The sequence below is a fragment of the Pan paniscus genome, chromosome 10 (genome assembly GCF_029289425.2).
Source record: "Pan paniscus chromosome 10, NHGRI_mPanPan1-v2.0_pri, whole genome shotgun sequence".
Lineage (NCBI taxonomy): Eukaryota > Metazoa > Chordata > Mammalia > Primates > Hominidae > Pan > Pan paniscus.
This window is the reverse complement of record NC_073259.2, coordinates 75,503,625-75,517,187: the sequence shown is the minus strand read 5'-3', so window position 1 is coordinate 75,517,187 and position 13,563 is coordinate 75,503,625. Positions and strand designations below refer to the sequence as shown.

The 13,563-nt window shown below is 34.7% G+C and overlaps 1 protein-coding gene across 10 annotated transcripts in view; it reads right to left on the bottom strand.

Annotated features, from left to right (window-relative positions):
• Positions 1-13,563, bottom strand: part of SLCO1A2 (solute carrier organic anion transporter family member 1A2) — a 135,580-nt gene that overhangs the window by 19,628 nt on the left and 102,389 nt on the right. For all 10 annotated transcript variants that reach the window (XM_055095869.2, XM_055095870.2, XM_057299488.1 and 7 more), the window contains 6 exons: positions 13,123-13,221; positions 12,300-12,521; positions 9,315-9,479; positions 7,562-7,757; positions 5,912-6,077; positions 4,139-4,311 (listed from right to left, as the gene is read on the bottom strand). In XM_055095869.2, coding sequence (XP_054951844.1) covers positions 4,139-4,311; positions 5,912-6,077; positions 7,562-7,757; positions 9,315-9,479; positions 12,300-12,521; positions 13,123-13,221 — 1,021 coding nt within the window. The remainder of the gene's footprint in view (positions 1-4,138; positions 4,312-5,911; positions 6,078-7,561; positions 7,758-9,314; positions 9,480-12,299; positions 12,522-13,122; positions 13,222-13,563) is intronic.

The following is a 13,563-nucleotide window of genomic DNA, read 5'->3' as shown; positions in this document are numbered from 1 at the left end:
CAACAACATGAATGGAACTGGAGGTCATAACGTTAAGTAAAGTAGGGCAGGCACCAAAAGACAAACTTTGCATGTCCTCACTTACTTGTGGGAGCTAAAAATGAGAACAGGCTGGGCACGATAGCTCATGCCTGTAATCCCAGCACTTTGGAAGGCCAAAGCAGATGGATCATCTGAGATCAGGACTTCAAGACCAGCCGGGCCAACATAATAAAACACTGTTTCTACTAAAAATACAAAAATTAGCGGGTGTGGTGGTGCATGCCTGTAGTCCCTGCTACTCAGGAGGCTGAAGCAGAGGATTGCTTGAGCCAGGGAGGCGGAGGTTGCAGTGAGCCAAGATTGTGCCACTGCACTCCAGCCTGGACAACAGAGTGAGACTCCATCTGAGAAAAAAAAGAAAAAATGAAAACAATTGAACTCATGGAGATAGAGAGCAGAAGGGTTGTTACCAGAGGCTGGAAAGGGTAGCCTGGGTGTGGTGGGGAAGTAGAGATAGTTAATAGGTACGAAAAAATGGAAAGAATGAATTAAACCTACTATTTGATAGTGTATCAGAGTGACTATAGTGGAAAATAATTTACTCGTACATTTTAAAATAACTAAAAGAGTATAAATGAATTGCTTGTAACACAAAGGATAAATGCTTGAGGGAATGGATACCCCATCTACCCTAATATGGTTATTACACACTGCATGCCTGTATCAGAATATCTCACGTAACCCATAAATATATACACCTACTATATACCCATAAAAATTTAAAATTAAAAAAACTATATTTATATATGATTATATAATTTTTTAAATCTAATTTTTACTTCTGATTTATTTTATGTATAATTTTAATTATATGCTATGTAATTATAATCTAGATATAAAATTTATATTTGTATATGGGGAAATGATACACATATATACATATACATACAAAATACTATGTACAATCACATTGATAATAACAATTATTTACAAGCAATACAAATATAAATTTAAATATATTTAAAATCAATACAAATATAAATCAGTTTAAAATCACATATACATATTCATATCTCTATATATTTGCAATCACAAATATTTACATGTAGATGGATATATATGTATATTGTACATTTGTGATGGTAATGGTAACATTCTGTGTGTGTGTGTGTGTGTGTGTGTGTGTGTGTGTGTGTGTGTATGGCATCACTAGAAATATATTTGGTCTTTGTCCCTAGCTCCTGACACGTGTCCTTGGAGTTCTTGGAATTCCCTTGGAACGTCCTGAGTGATAGGATTGTATTTTGTCATTCTTAAGGAGATTGTTTTGATCACACCTGAGTCTACAGTAATGAGACAACAGGGTGGGCTCCCAGACTGAGGTTGGGACTGGTCACCAGAAAGACCAAGTTATTAGAAGATTGGAATTCTCAGCCCCACACTCAGACCTCCAGGAGAATGGAGTGGGATGTGTGTGCTGAAGATCAAGCTCCCTAAAAGCTCTTGAACTAGGAGATTTGATGAGCTTCTGAGTTGGTAAACATATCCACATGCCAGGAGAGTGGCACACCCCAACTCCACCCTGGTTTCCATTTGTGTCTTTTATAATAACCTTCATAATAAACCAGTAAATGTAAGAAAAGTGTTTCTTCCCTGAGTTCTGTGAACCATTCTAGAAAATGGAGGCATCAACCTTAATGCATAGTTTGTCAGTCAGAAGCCCAGGGTAAAAAAAAAAAAAAGCAGCCCAGGGTGTCTGGACTTGTGATTTTGTGATTGACATCTAAAGTGGGGGCAGTCTTGTAGGACTGAACCGTTTAACCTTTGCCATCTGATGCAAAGTCTATGCAGATAGCACCAGAATTGCATGGAACAGTAGAACATCCAGTTGGTGTTGCAGAACTGAACAGTGTAGGAAAATAATACACACATCTGGCTATCAGAAGTGTTCTGTTTGAATAGAGAAACCATTCGTTTTTCTCGGTGTGTGTGTATGTATGCGTGTGTGTATGTATCTGTGTGGCTGTATGTACATATGTGTGTGTGCATATAGAGACATGTATATGTATATATATGTGCATATATAATTTATATATTTATATATAGTACTTAAGAAGAAATCTAATGGCACATCACCTTTATGAAAAATTTTTAAGAACTTTAAGGATACAAAGGAATATTTAAGCAAATGAGAGGATATTACATGTTCAAAAATATTTGATGTCAGATTTTCTCCAAGTAATCTATGGAATCTACACAAACTCAGTCAAAATTCTTATGAAGATATAAAGATCCACAGACAGCAAAATCAGTTTGAGAATGAAAGAATAAAGGAAAAGTGAAGATGGCAGGTGGGTGAGGAAAAGTTACCATATGAGATATTAACATTTGCAAGGCCAAAGTAATTAAATCAAGGTGACGCTGGTATGAGAACAGGCAAATAAATCTGTGGAGCAGAATAAGGATGAAAAATAGACTCATGTTATATAAAAACTTGAGATGGTGGCACCACAAATCAAAGGAAAAAGGACGTATTATATACGCTATGATTTTGGAAAACAACTTTATTATTCGGAGAAAAATAACACTGGATATCTATGTCCCTTAAACCACATATAAAAATAGATTTGAGATGGCTTAAAAAACTATGCAAAAGGTAAAGCTGGAAAGCTAGGGGGGAATAAAATTTAAGGGAATATTTTAATAAGTTAGAAATGTGGAAGCAATTTTAAAAATGTGACCTCTCTTCCAAATACACAAACACTAAGATAACTTGTTAGATTTTAGTACAACAAAATTTAGGATTTCATTTCATAAATGGCACTGTAAAAGTTAAAAGAAAGAAGACAGACTAAGTGAAGATAATTGTATCATATAAACAGTATTACATTAATATCTGTAGTTTACATAGTAATCATCAAATTCATCAAGAAAAACATAGGATGCAGGAAATATAATGAGTAAAATGGGTAAAATAAATTGAATAAGCATCATGAATAACTTTTAGCTACAAAGTTATTTGAAGAGATGCTTAAGCTCAGTATATCAGGACATCACATATTGACACGTCAATGAGCTATCATTAGTATTTTACACCCATTGGATTAGTCAACATCACAAAGTTAGATAATTCCAACTCTCATGCAGTGATGATATAAAAATTACTCTAAATAGGACTGGTGAATTTATCTATGCATCTACCTTATGAATCAGAACAAGACTTAATACCACACCACCATTGGTGTGAATATAAAAACATATGCACACAAAAAATTTTAATATTTTACAAAGGAAATACATATTTATGACATCTATCTCTCATACTTAAGTGAGCAGCTATGGTGACTGGAAGTAGGGAATTGAATAGAAATAAATAAATAAATAAATAAATAAATAAATAAATAAATGAAGTAAAATAAGAGAGAATCCTTGCACTGGCCTATGATGATAATGTGTTATGACTTGAGCATTGTGATTAACTTAACTCTACTTTCGAGCTCCAAAAGAAGAAGAAAAAGAGAGAAAAAATGCAAACTATGTTCAGGATTGTTTACTAGGCACAAAGACTGGTGTAGTTGAAAGAAGATTTATTTAATATACCTAAATTTGAAAACTAGCTCTGCAATTTCCTAGTTTTAGAAAGTCTTTCAGCATTGATGTCTCACAGTAGCCTTGTAAGAGAGCCAAGTATTTATTATTATGCCCATTATTATTAAAGAAAAATGGAGCTCAGAAAGATCAAGTGACCTTAGCGAGATGGGGGCTTCTGACAGCTTTGCACTGCTGTCCTATAGGTTGAACCCTAGGAAATGGCTGCTAGGCACCCACTCTTTACCTATCAAAATGGCCATTTTATACGGCCTACCCTAAGATATAAATGTGTCTCTTTTGTCACAAAATGAGCGGTCCACTCATTTAACTCTAAGAAATAAGGAAGAAAAATAGTGAGGAATAGGAGTGAAATGCCAGCAGATGAACATGTGCATTGCTAACTTTAAAATTTTGTGAAATTCAACAATGCTTAATACAAAACCCTTAATAAATGGTACGTTAGAGCACTGAGTTCTTAGATACTGAGTCCTGAGTGACTTTCTTAGAACAAGCTACCTTAATAAATGACCCCAAAAAAATCTAAATAAAGAAAATAATTTTGTACCTCAAGAGAACCATGTATCCAGGTATGGCAGCCAAAGAATAAATGAAACTGCTCATCGCTGACAAGATTAGGAAGTACTGGAGCATCAAGGAACAGTCACGTCCTTTGTCGCACAGCCCAAGAACTGCAGATGAATTTCCTGATGTTTGAATACAGCTGCAATTTTGGAACACCTGCCAAAAAAGAACATATTATACTAATAAATAAAAATCTTGAACACAAATTTTAAACATTTTCTACACAGCCAGTTGGATCAAGATGGAGACTGCTTGTTCCCTTTACTCCATCTCCATTATGATGTCTCTCAAGATTACAGCATATAACAAAACTGGAAGGGTGATTTCAGAAAAACGGTATATTTTTCTAAATATGAATAGTAAATTTGTAATAGCTAATAAGTTACCCTAAAGACACACTTTTTTATTATTTTATTTATTTATTTATTTTTTCGAAACAGAAGCTCACCCTGTCGCCCAGGCTGGAGTGCAGTGGTGCGATCTCGGCTCACTGCAACCTCTGCCTCCCAGGTTCAAGTGATTCTCCTGCCCCAGCCTCTGGGGTAGCTGGGACTACAGGCGCCTGCCACCATTCCCAGCTACATTTTGTATTTTTAGCAGAGATGGATTTCACCATGTTGGCCAACTGGTCTTGAACTCCTGACCTCAGATGATCCACCGGTCTCTGCCTTCCAAAGTGCTGGGATTCCTAGGTGTGAGACACTGCGCCCAGCTAATACACTTTTTAAAACAGTGTTTTGATACAACACTACATTGGACAAACAAAATCTGTTTCAGAGTGCTCAACTGAAATATTTAGATGCTTACAAATAAACAAAGCTTTGCTTCAAAAGAAATAGTTTATTTCAGCAGGGCGCAGTGGCTTACGCCTGTAATCCCAGCACTTTGGGGGGCCAAGGCAGGCGGATCACAAGGTCAGGAGTTCGAGACCAGCCTGACCAACATGGTGAAATCCCGTCTCTACTAAAAATACAAAAATTACCCGGGCATGGTGGCGTGTGCCTGTAATCCTAGCTACTCAGGAGGCTGAGGCAGGAGAATCGCTTGAACCTGGGAGGTGGAGGTTGCAGTGAGCCGAGATCATGCCACTGCACTCCAGCCTAGGCGACAGAGTGAGACTCCATCTCAAAAAAAAGAAAAGAAAAGAAAAGAAATAGTTTCTTTCAAAAAAAGAATTGTCAACCTTTTTTGAATTGTTACATGTTTCCAGGTCTTAATAAGAATCAAAATTTATAGTTTACTTTGATCACCAACAAATATCATATTAAGATTACAATTGTTGTTATATTATATTGCGATATCTTAGAGGCGAGAGAACATTCCTAATTCTAAATTCTCAAAGAACTGTCAGAATGTGAAAAACACAGAAAGCACATCCATACATATACACAGAAAAAAATATGTATATATATGTATATAGCAAAGCAATTAGCTGGACAATTGAAATCAAAACCACCAACTTTATTTCAATGATAAAATTTTTTTAGTCCAGAGTATTTACAACCCAAATTATTTGAGTAATAATATAAACTTCTTGGAAATTTCAGATCACTGTTCAGATGCTATGGAGGTTTCACATAAGATCTGGGAAATAAAAGGTAATCAAGTGATCATCATAGAGTTATTTTTCCACATACAAAAAAAGTAATTTGGTTTTGAGGAAACACTAATTTTACTTTTATTAAATATAGCCCCAGTTCATAGTTGGGAAGTACCAATGCAACTCAAAAAAGTTCTGTCAAGTAGGATGTCTTACCATGTTTATTCCCGTTCCAGTGGATGTCTCACAACCAGCAAGACAAGCTGACAGATATGACAAGCCATTGTTTCCACACACAGGATCCCATATTTTAGATGGACAGTTGCAATCCACATTGCAATCAGCAAAGATGTCATTTTCCACATATAAATCTTGTGGAATTCTGAAGTGATTTAAAATAATGCCATAGATATTAAAAGAGGATTCAATCCTTTTTTTCTTCTTTTCATCTCAATCCCCAGTTAGATTTCCTCTCCTCCCATGAATAGAAAGAGAAATTTTCCAGTCATCAATGTGTGACCTGTTTACTATAGCTTTGGTATAAAAAGAGACCTGCTTTGATGACCACATAGCCACTCTTTCAATGATTTATCTCAGAAGAATATATAGGCAATAAACAAGCATTAATTGAGTGCCTACCATGTGGAGTCATGTTTTCACATACTATTAGATCTCGAAAGATGAAGATGAACTAATCTCTGTGATTCATCCATTAGGTAGCAAATAGCAAGACAGGACTAGCATGAAGATAAAAATCTGAAAGTTCCATTTGTAATATAGATAATACATTTAGCTCCAGAAACATAGGTATTCGAATTAAAGAAATACATTCTACTAATATAAAAAGTGACCAGTGCTTGTAATATGATTGAAAGAGCACTTGCATAGCAGTTTAGAGACTACATTCAGACTAGATCACAGTGCGACTTTCTACACATTCTGTCTGGGAATCATCATCATTGGAGATGGAGGCAATCTTTACAATTTATTCCAATTTTAAAATCCATTTCTATATTGATGTGGTTGAAGAGATTTGAAATGAACTGCTTTTATCATTAAATCTCTCTGAATCTCAATTTAATCTGTAAAGTGGAGATAATAACGCTTATCTTAAATGAAGCTTATGAGTCTCAAATCAAATAGCATATGTAAAATTATATTACAATTTTACATTTGAAATTAATCTAATAAACCTTGATAATTTTGAAAAAACATTTTAGGATGTTCTTTATTTCATTTTAACTGATAGCTTGATTGTCAAAATACGCCCTACAGGTGAATTCTTTTAATGTACATCACTATGGAAAACATTTCAGTAAAACCCAGATAACCTTTAAAATACAAAATATGAAACTATTCAATATTTTAGACATAGCAATATAAATGAAATATATGAATTATGTATTAATTAATTTATCATGTATTATGATTTAGTTATGCCAAACTTAAGCCCATTGGGGGAACATATAAAGGCCATTTTGACTGTATAATCAACTCTTAGTTTTACTCAGTTATGGGAGTATAAGATATATGGATAACGTATTTTAATACAACCTGAAACTGTAGGTAGTTTCTTTCATAGGATAATGTCTACTCGGATATCACAAAGACAATCATGCACACACACTCACATGCACATACAATCATAAATTCACTCACCCTGTGATATGTTCCCAACCTCATTAATAAGCCTAGAGCTTGGATAGATTGGCTTTTGATTGACAGATGGAGGAAAGATACAAGAAAAGCATGGATTACTATCATTAACTCCAATAAGAAAATGATCTGATCATGCACTGCCATTGTAAAAAATATCATATTAAGCATTTGTTGAAAGATTCTCACATTCATTAGAAAACAACATACCCTTCATAAGAGGTATTTATTCCAACAACTGAAGAATTTTCACAAGTCATGAGAAAAGATAAAAAATAGAGAAGATACTCAAGTAAGGATAACCAACATCCTATGTGGGCAGCTTGTTTGACAGTAATCTTGAACTTCTTCATAATTAAACCACCAATTATATATCCAATACATATTGGAGGTAAGTTATAAATACCTATAAATGCAAATAAAATATTATTTACAAAATGACTTACCAAAGGAACAAATATGTTATCACTTTTATGTAATATGCCTTATATAAGTAACTATTAGGTCCAACTCATAGTGAAGAAGAATGATTTAATTTTATCCCCACTTAGTTACACATTACCCACAGGGAGATTTTGAAATGCCCCCATAATGGGGAAGTATATTTTGGGAGACTCTTGTTATTATATTATCATTCATTTAACTCATTGCAGTAGCTTGTGAATTTCTTATAGGCAGAGATCATGAAAAAAATCTCTTTTCTTAGGATCCAGGTAGAAGTGGCAAGTCAAAATTGGCCAGTAATTTATTCATTTATTACCCTCTATTCTGTGTAGTGAGAATATATATATACAATTTTTCAGTTACCTATCCTCACTTTGGTTGTGAAGAATTAGACTCCTTTCAAAGTGCTTTTTCTTTTCTTTTTTTAGAGACAGAATCTTGCTTTATTGCCCAGGCTGGAGTGCAGTGATATGATCATAGCTGACTGGAGCCTCAGCCTCCTGGGCTTAAGAGATGCTCCCACCTCAGCCCTCTAAGTAGCTGGGACTACAGGTGCACAACACCACACCTGGCTAATTTAAAAAGAAAAATTGCAGAGACAAAGTCTTGCTATGTTGTCCAGGCTGGTCTTGAACTCCTGGCCTCAAGTGATCCTCAGTCCTCAGCATCCCAAAGTGCTGGAATTAAAGGCATGAGCCACCACACCCAGTTCAAGGTACTTTAGAGAGTCACTTTGCTGAGCCTGTTGCTGTCAGGTGTATTTACATTTCATGTCTTGCTGCTACTGGCCAGCACTCTTCCTCTCCGAACCCTTCCCAATAAGTGAAAAAAAAGAATAGAAAAAGGAGAAGATAGCCCTAGGTTCCATCTATACAATGTGAGCATCTGGCTCCCCGAATCATATTATTGAGAGAGCTTGTTAAAAATCCATTCCAGAGCCCCACGCCCTAGAGTCTGATTCAGTGTGTGTGAGGGGGAACCCCAGGTATTTGAAGCTTTCACAAGCACTTTAGGTAGTGTGGATACAAGTAGCCTGGGATACTGACTTTTCAAAACAGTGGAAAGATCCCAGGAAAAACCCAAGTTAGGCTAAAACCACTGAGGTTAGTGTGGTTGCAGGAAAAGCCGAATGTGTGTGGCTGCAGAGACACCTAAAACCACTAGGGGGACCAAAAAATTAAATTAGGAGGAACATAGAATCCTTGAACTGGAACCAAAAAGAGTAAAATTTGGTAGTAAAATGCAGAATCCTATCTGAAAATATGTAATTTTTGCACTCCCAAATATTTGCATTAATATTATGAATTCACATTCTGACTTCAGAGAGAAGAAAATCAAGGAATTTCTGACCTCTTCCCTTCCCTACCCTTTCTTTCTTTCTTTTTGAGATTAGAAGGAAGAAATCCACCAGAGACAAAAAATATCCTAAAAGACTTCAACTTAGGAGTTTGCTACACCCGCCATCACACTGTTCGTGGGGGGAAAAGTGTGCTAGTAAGGCAGAGAAAAACAAACATACCCATTAGAAAGATTGCATCTGAAGATGATATTCCATATTGCTGTTCTAGGTATTTAGGCATGAAGGAGATCATGTTAACGAATGCATTGAACTGTATCACACTTACAAGTATGAAAAGCATATAAATTGGATTGCAGGAAAGACTTTTCATGAATGGTAGAAAATCTGAAATGAAAGAATGACAACTGTGTCAAACGAACTTGGCTTTGCATTTTGTGACTGGCTTTTCCTGAAACATCCACCTCCTCAACAAATTATGTTTTTTACTATTTTGTAATATGTATTGTTTGCTAATTCTTTTTTCCCCTTGAAAGCTGAAGTCATAGCAATGTTTTGGTGGCTTCTGGAAGTCAGTGATGTAGCTGACTGGGTAGGGATCAGAACACAATAGTTTTGCCCTCAATAAGTCACTGTTGAGTCTTAAAGATCAGTAAGCAAAACTACAAAGTGACCAAAATATTGTCTACGTCCACAGCATTTTATTACTAACCTTTTGTTCTTCTATTAATATATTCTTTTTTCTACAGCTCATTAGAATGAAAGATGCTTGTTCTGTAAAGTCTGGAGGAAAATCAAGTTGATAAAGAAGATTTCACACAAATATTTATTTTATCACTCCCTGAACATTTGAAATAAAGATATGTGGGAATTAATGAGATATGAATGTTCTCAAGTATCTGGAATTTTTTTTTGCTTCTTCAGAACAACAGTTTCAGTGGTTCTGCCATTGGTTCTCAGCAAGATCTACCTGGAGATATTTTTTAAAATACCAACATCCAGGTCCCACCCTCAGAGATGCTGATTCATTTGGTACATTCTAAGGACTATGTAAATGATTTAATAAAAAATGATTCCTGTTAGAAAAAGCACAGAGCCAAATGTGTGGCCTGCCTCTAGTAATGTGTGGCCTGCCTCTAGTAATGTGTGGCCTGCCTCTAGTAATGTGTGGCCTGCTTCTAGTAAATGTTCTTGGTCACACTGCTACCATTCAGGCTCAAGTTCTCACTTTTAATTTCCTTTCACTTTTCCTGTCCACATGTTCTCTGTCTTGACTTTCTTATTTTGCACAATCTTGGTTTGCTTAATAAACTGCTCACAATTCATTCTGGAACAAAATTTCAATAAATAAACAATTTAGAAGAGGAGGACACACAGATTAATGCAAATAAATGAGTTATAATTGTAAAATTTATATTTATGAATAGGGTACCTGACAGGAGAGAGAGAGTTATCTGAAGATTTTTAAGTCACCCATGTTTGTTGACATCCCTGTCCTAATAGATGAGTTTCAGTAGCACAAGTTTCTTTTCTATGTCTTGCAACAAGCTAAGCTCTTTCCTAATTTTGAAAATAGAACTGATCTTGCAGACCGCAAGAGGTCTATCAGTCCATAACAATCCTTTAAGAAGAGTTTTTAATATCATCAGAATGATTCTGAGAATTTGCAAGATTCTGAGTTGGCTCCTAATGACCAAAGATGTATTAAATTATGCTCAATTATGATTTAAGAGAATTTACAATTGTTAAGAAAAATTCTATGCAAATTGACATTGTAACTTATGGGTGATGATAGAAACAACAATGACAACATAAAAGTACTAACACTAGTATCAGTATTAATAATAATGTGTGCTAGAATGTCTTTTACCTTCACACAACAATTCTATAGTAAGTACTATTATTATCCCCATTTGACAGAAAACTGAGACCCTCACCATCCATCAAATAAACATTTTTAAGTTCCAATAGCCAGGCCACACATCCACACTAATTAAATCTGGCCTTTTGGGAATACTACAGAACTTTCAGCCATCAATCATTTTTAAAATTTCCTAGGTGATTCCAATGTGCAGCCAAGTTTGAGCATCAGTGCTCTTGAGTACTAAATACTTAGGCTATCTTAGTTTAGTTTCCCACAGAAAAACCTTCTGTAAATTATACTTTGAGCTTTTATTGAGGTTCTGTACCAAAAAAAATGTTACATGCAATTTACCCTTTCATTTGCTGGAAAACCACTATGTGGCTCAATATTACCTGTATCATATATCTTATGATCATTTTTAAATTGTTTTACAATTTCTTCCTTGGAGAACTGCTTCTGTTTATAAATTATTATTCTTCTCTCTACCAAGTGTAGAGAGGTGGGTCACTGATCATGGTTTTTTTTTTTTCTTTCTGATTTAACTTCCAGGACTTCCAGGAAGCTCTTCGTTAAACTAACACATTGGTTACAAAACTCTACTACCTATTAAGATTAGAGTATACTTTTTCCTACTTTTGTTCTTAGTTTAAATTTGCTTGTTCATTTTGTTTCAATTCAACCTATGTTCTCTGTAAAATCGGTTTTTTGAGCAAATGGGACCATATATATATGTGTGTGTGTATATATATATATATACACACACACATATATATACACACACACACATATATACACACATATATATGCACACATATATGTGTATATATATATACACGTGTGTATATATATACATGATCCTTTCTCTCCTCTCTCTCATATATATGTGTGTGTACATATATGTGTATATATGTGTGTGTACATATATATGTGTATATATGTGTGTGTACATATATGTGTGTATATATGTGTGTATATATGTGTGTGTACATATATGTGTGTGTATATATGTGTGTGTACATATATGTGTGTATATATATGTGTGTGTGTACATATATATGTGTGTGTATATATATATGAAAGAGAGAGAGAGAGAGGAGAATGCCAAGACTGACATAAAAGTTTACACAAATGCTGATCTGAAATATTTCAGCTTCCAAATTATAATATTTATTTTCAAGTAGTACCATAGGAAGAATCAGACTAGTTAGGTATTCTTGACTGGTGACTGTTGATGACAAATTGTCTCAACACAGCATAGCATATCATAGTGTTAGACTAAAATACAGACATATCTATATGAAATAAAAGGTCAATTTCATAGTATTTAGAATATGTATATTTGCCTTTAGTGATTCCATATTTTTCCTTCTTGACCTCTTCTTTTTGTTTGTCTTCATTTTCATTTTTAATGATGTCAGCATTATTCTCTAGTCCTTCCTTTGGAAGTGTGTTGGGCAAAAAGAAAAAAGGAATGGCAGTGAGCACGTTAACTCCTGCACAAATCAGAAAGCCAAACCACCATGCACCAACCCAACGAGTGTCAGTGGGAGTTATGATCAGATCATCTGTAAAAAAATACACACACTGTTATTAGCTTAAGTCAGTATTTTCTGTATGAACTATAGAAAATTATTAAAATTAGAATTATCGGGTCCCAACCAACTATAAAATTGGCTTATAATTCAGACACTGATAAAATTTTTCTAATAATATGTGGTGTTATAATATTGTCTAGTAATAAATTAGGCTGGTTATCTGTCTATCATGTAAGGGATTTAAAAGCAGGTATTAACTAAACAGCTACAAGTTCTACTTCATCATCAAGAAATGATTGCTTAAAGTTCTATTTTGTCATCAACAAATGATTGCTTAATTGAAATAAATTCAAACCTACATGCTTAAATTTTGTAAAACCAAGAAATATAGTTGAAGTGCACTAGAAATAGCATGTGATTCTGTGTCAGATTAGCATTTTATTTTGCTCTACTGCTTTCTGGTTTGGAATATTTGAAAAGTTATTTAAATTCCTCCACTAGAGTTTCTCACTTTTAAAGTAGAGATCATTTATCAAATTGAAGGTCAAGTAAGGCCATGATTATATATGATAACATACCTGAGATGCTTTGTATAGTCTAGACACTGTACAAATAGATTTTATTGAATTACCTGTGTTCACAGATCCAGTGTCAACATAAACATTTGCACAGAATGATGCCAGCAAAAGTCCAATCAAAGGACCAATAATAGCTCCTGTTTCTACAAGCCCTAAAAATAAATAAAAGTATAAGGTTATAGTACAGTTATATGCCCACATAAAGAGTTCTAGGTCTATGAAAAGCCTGAAGATTGAATATTTTTGCCTTGGATACTTTTGACTAGATATACAATTTATATGAAAGTTAAGCTTGATGTACATATAAATGATGGTTGTTTCTGTAAATGTTGAAAAAGAAGCCTCATAATTTAAAGCCACTTTCCCCGGCCTCCAAATTCCCTTTCATGCTGGGTCACAGGTAGAGATTTGCTGTAGTAGCACAGGCAGTCCCAGCTGGGATCATGCCGTTGACTAGGTCGTGATATAACCAAGGTCCTGTTAATTCATCCCAC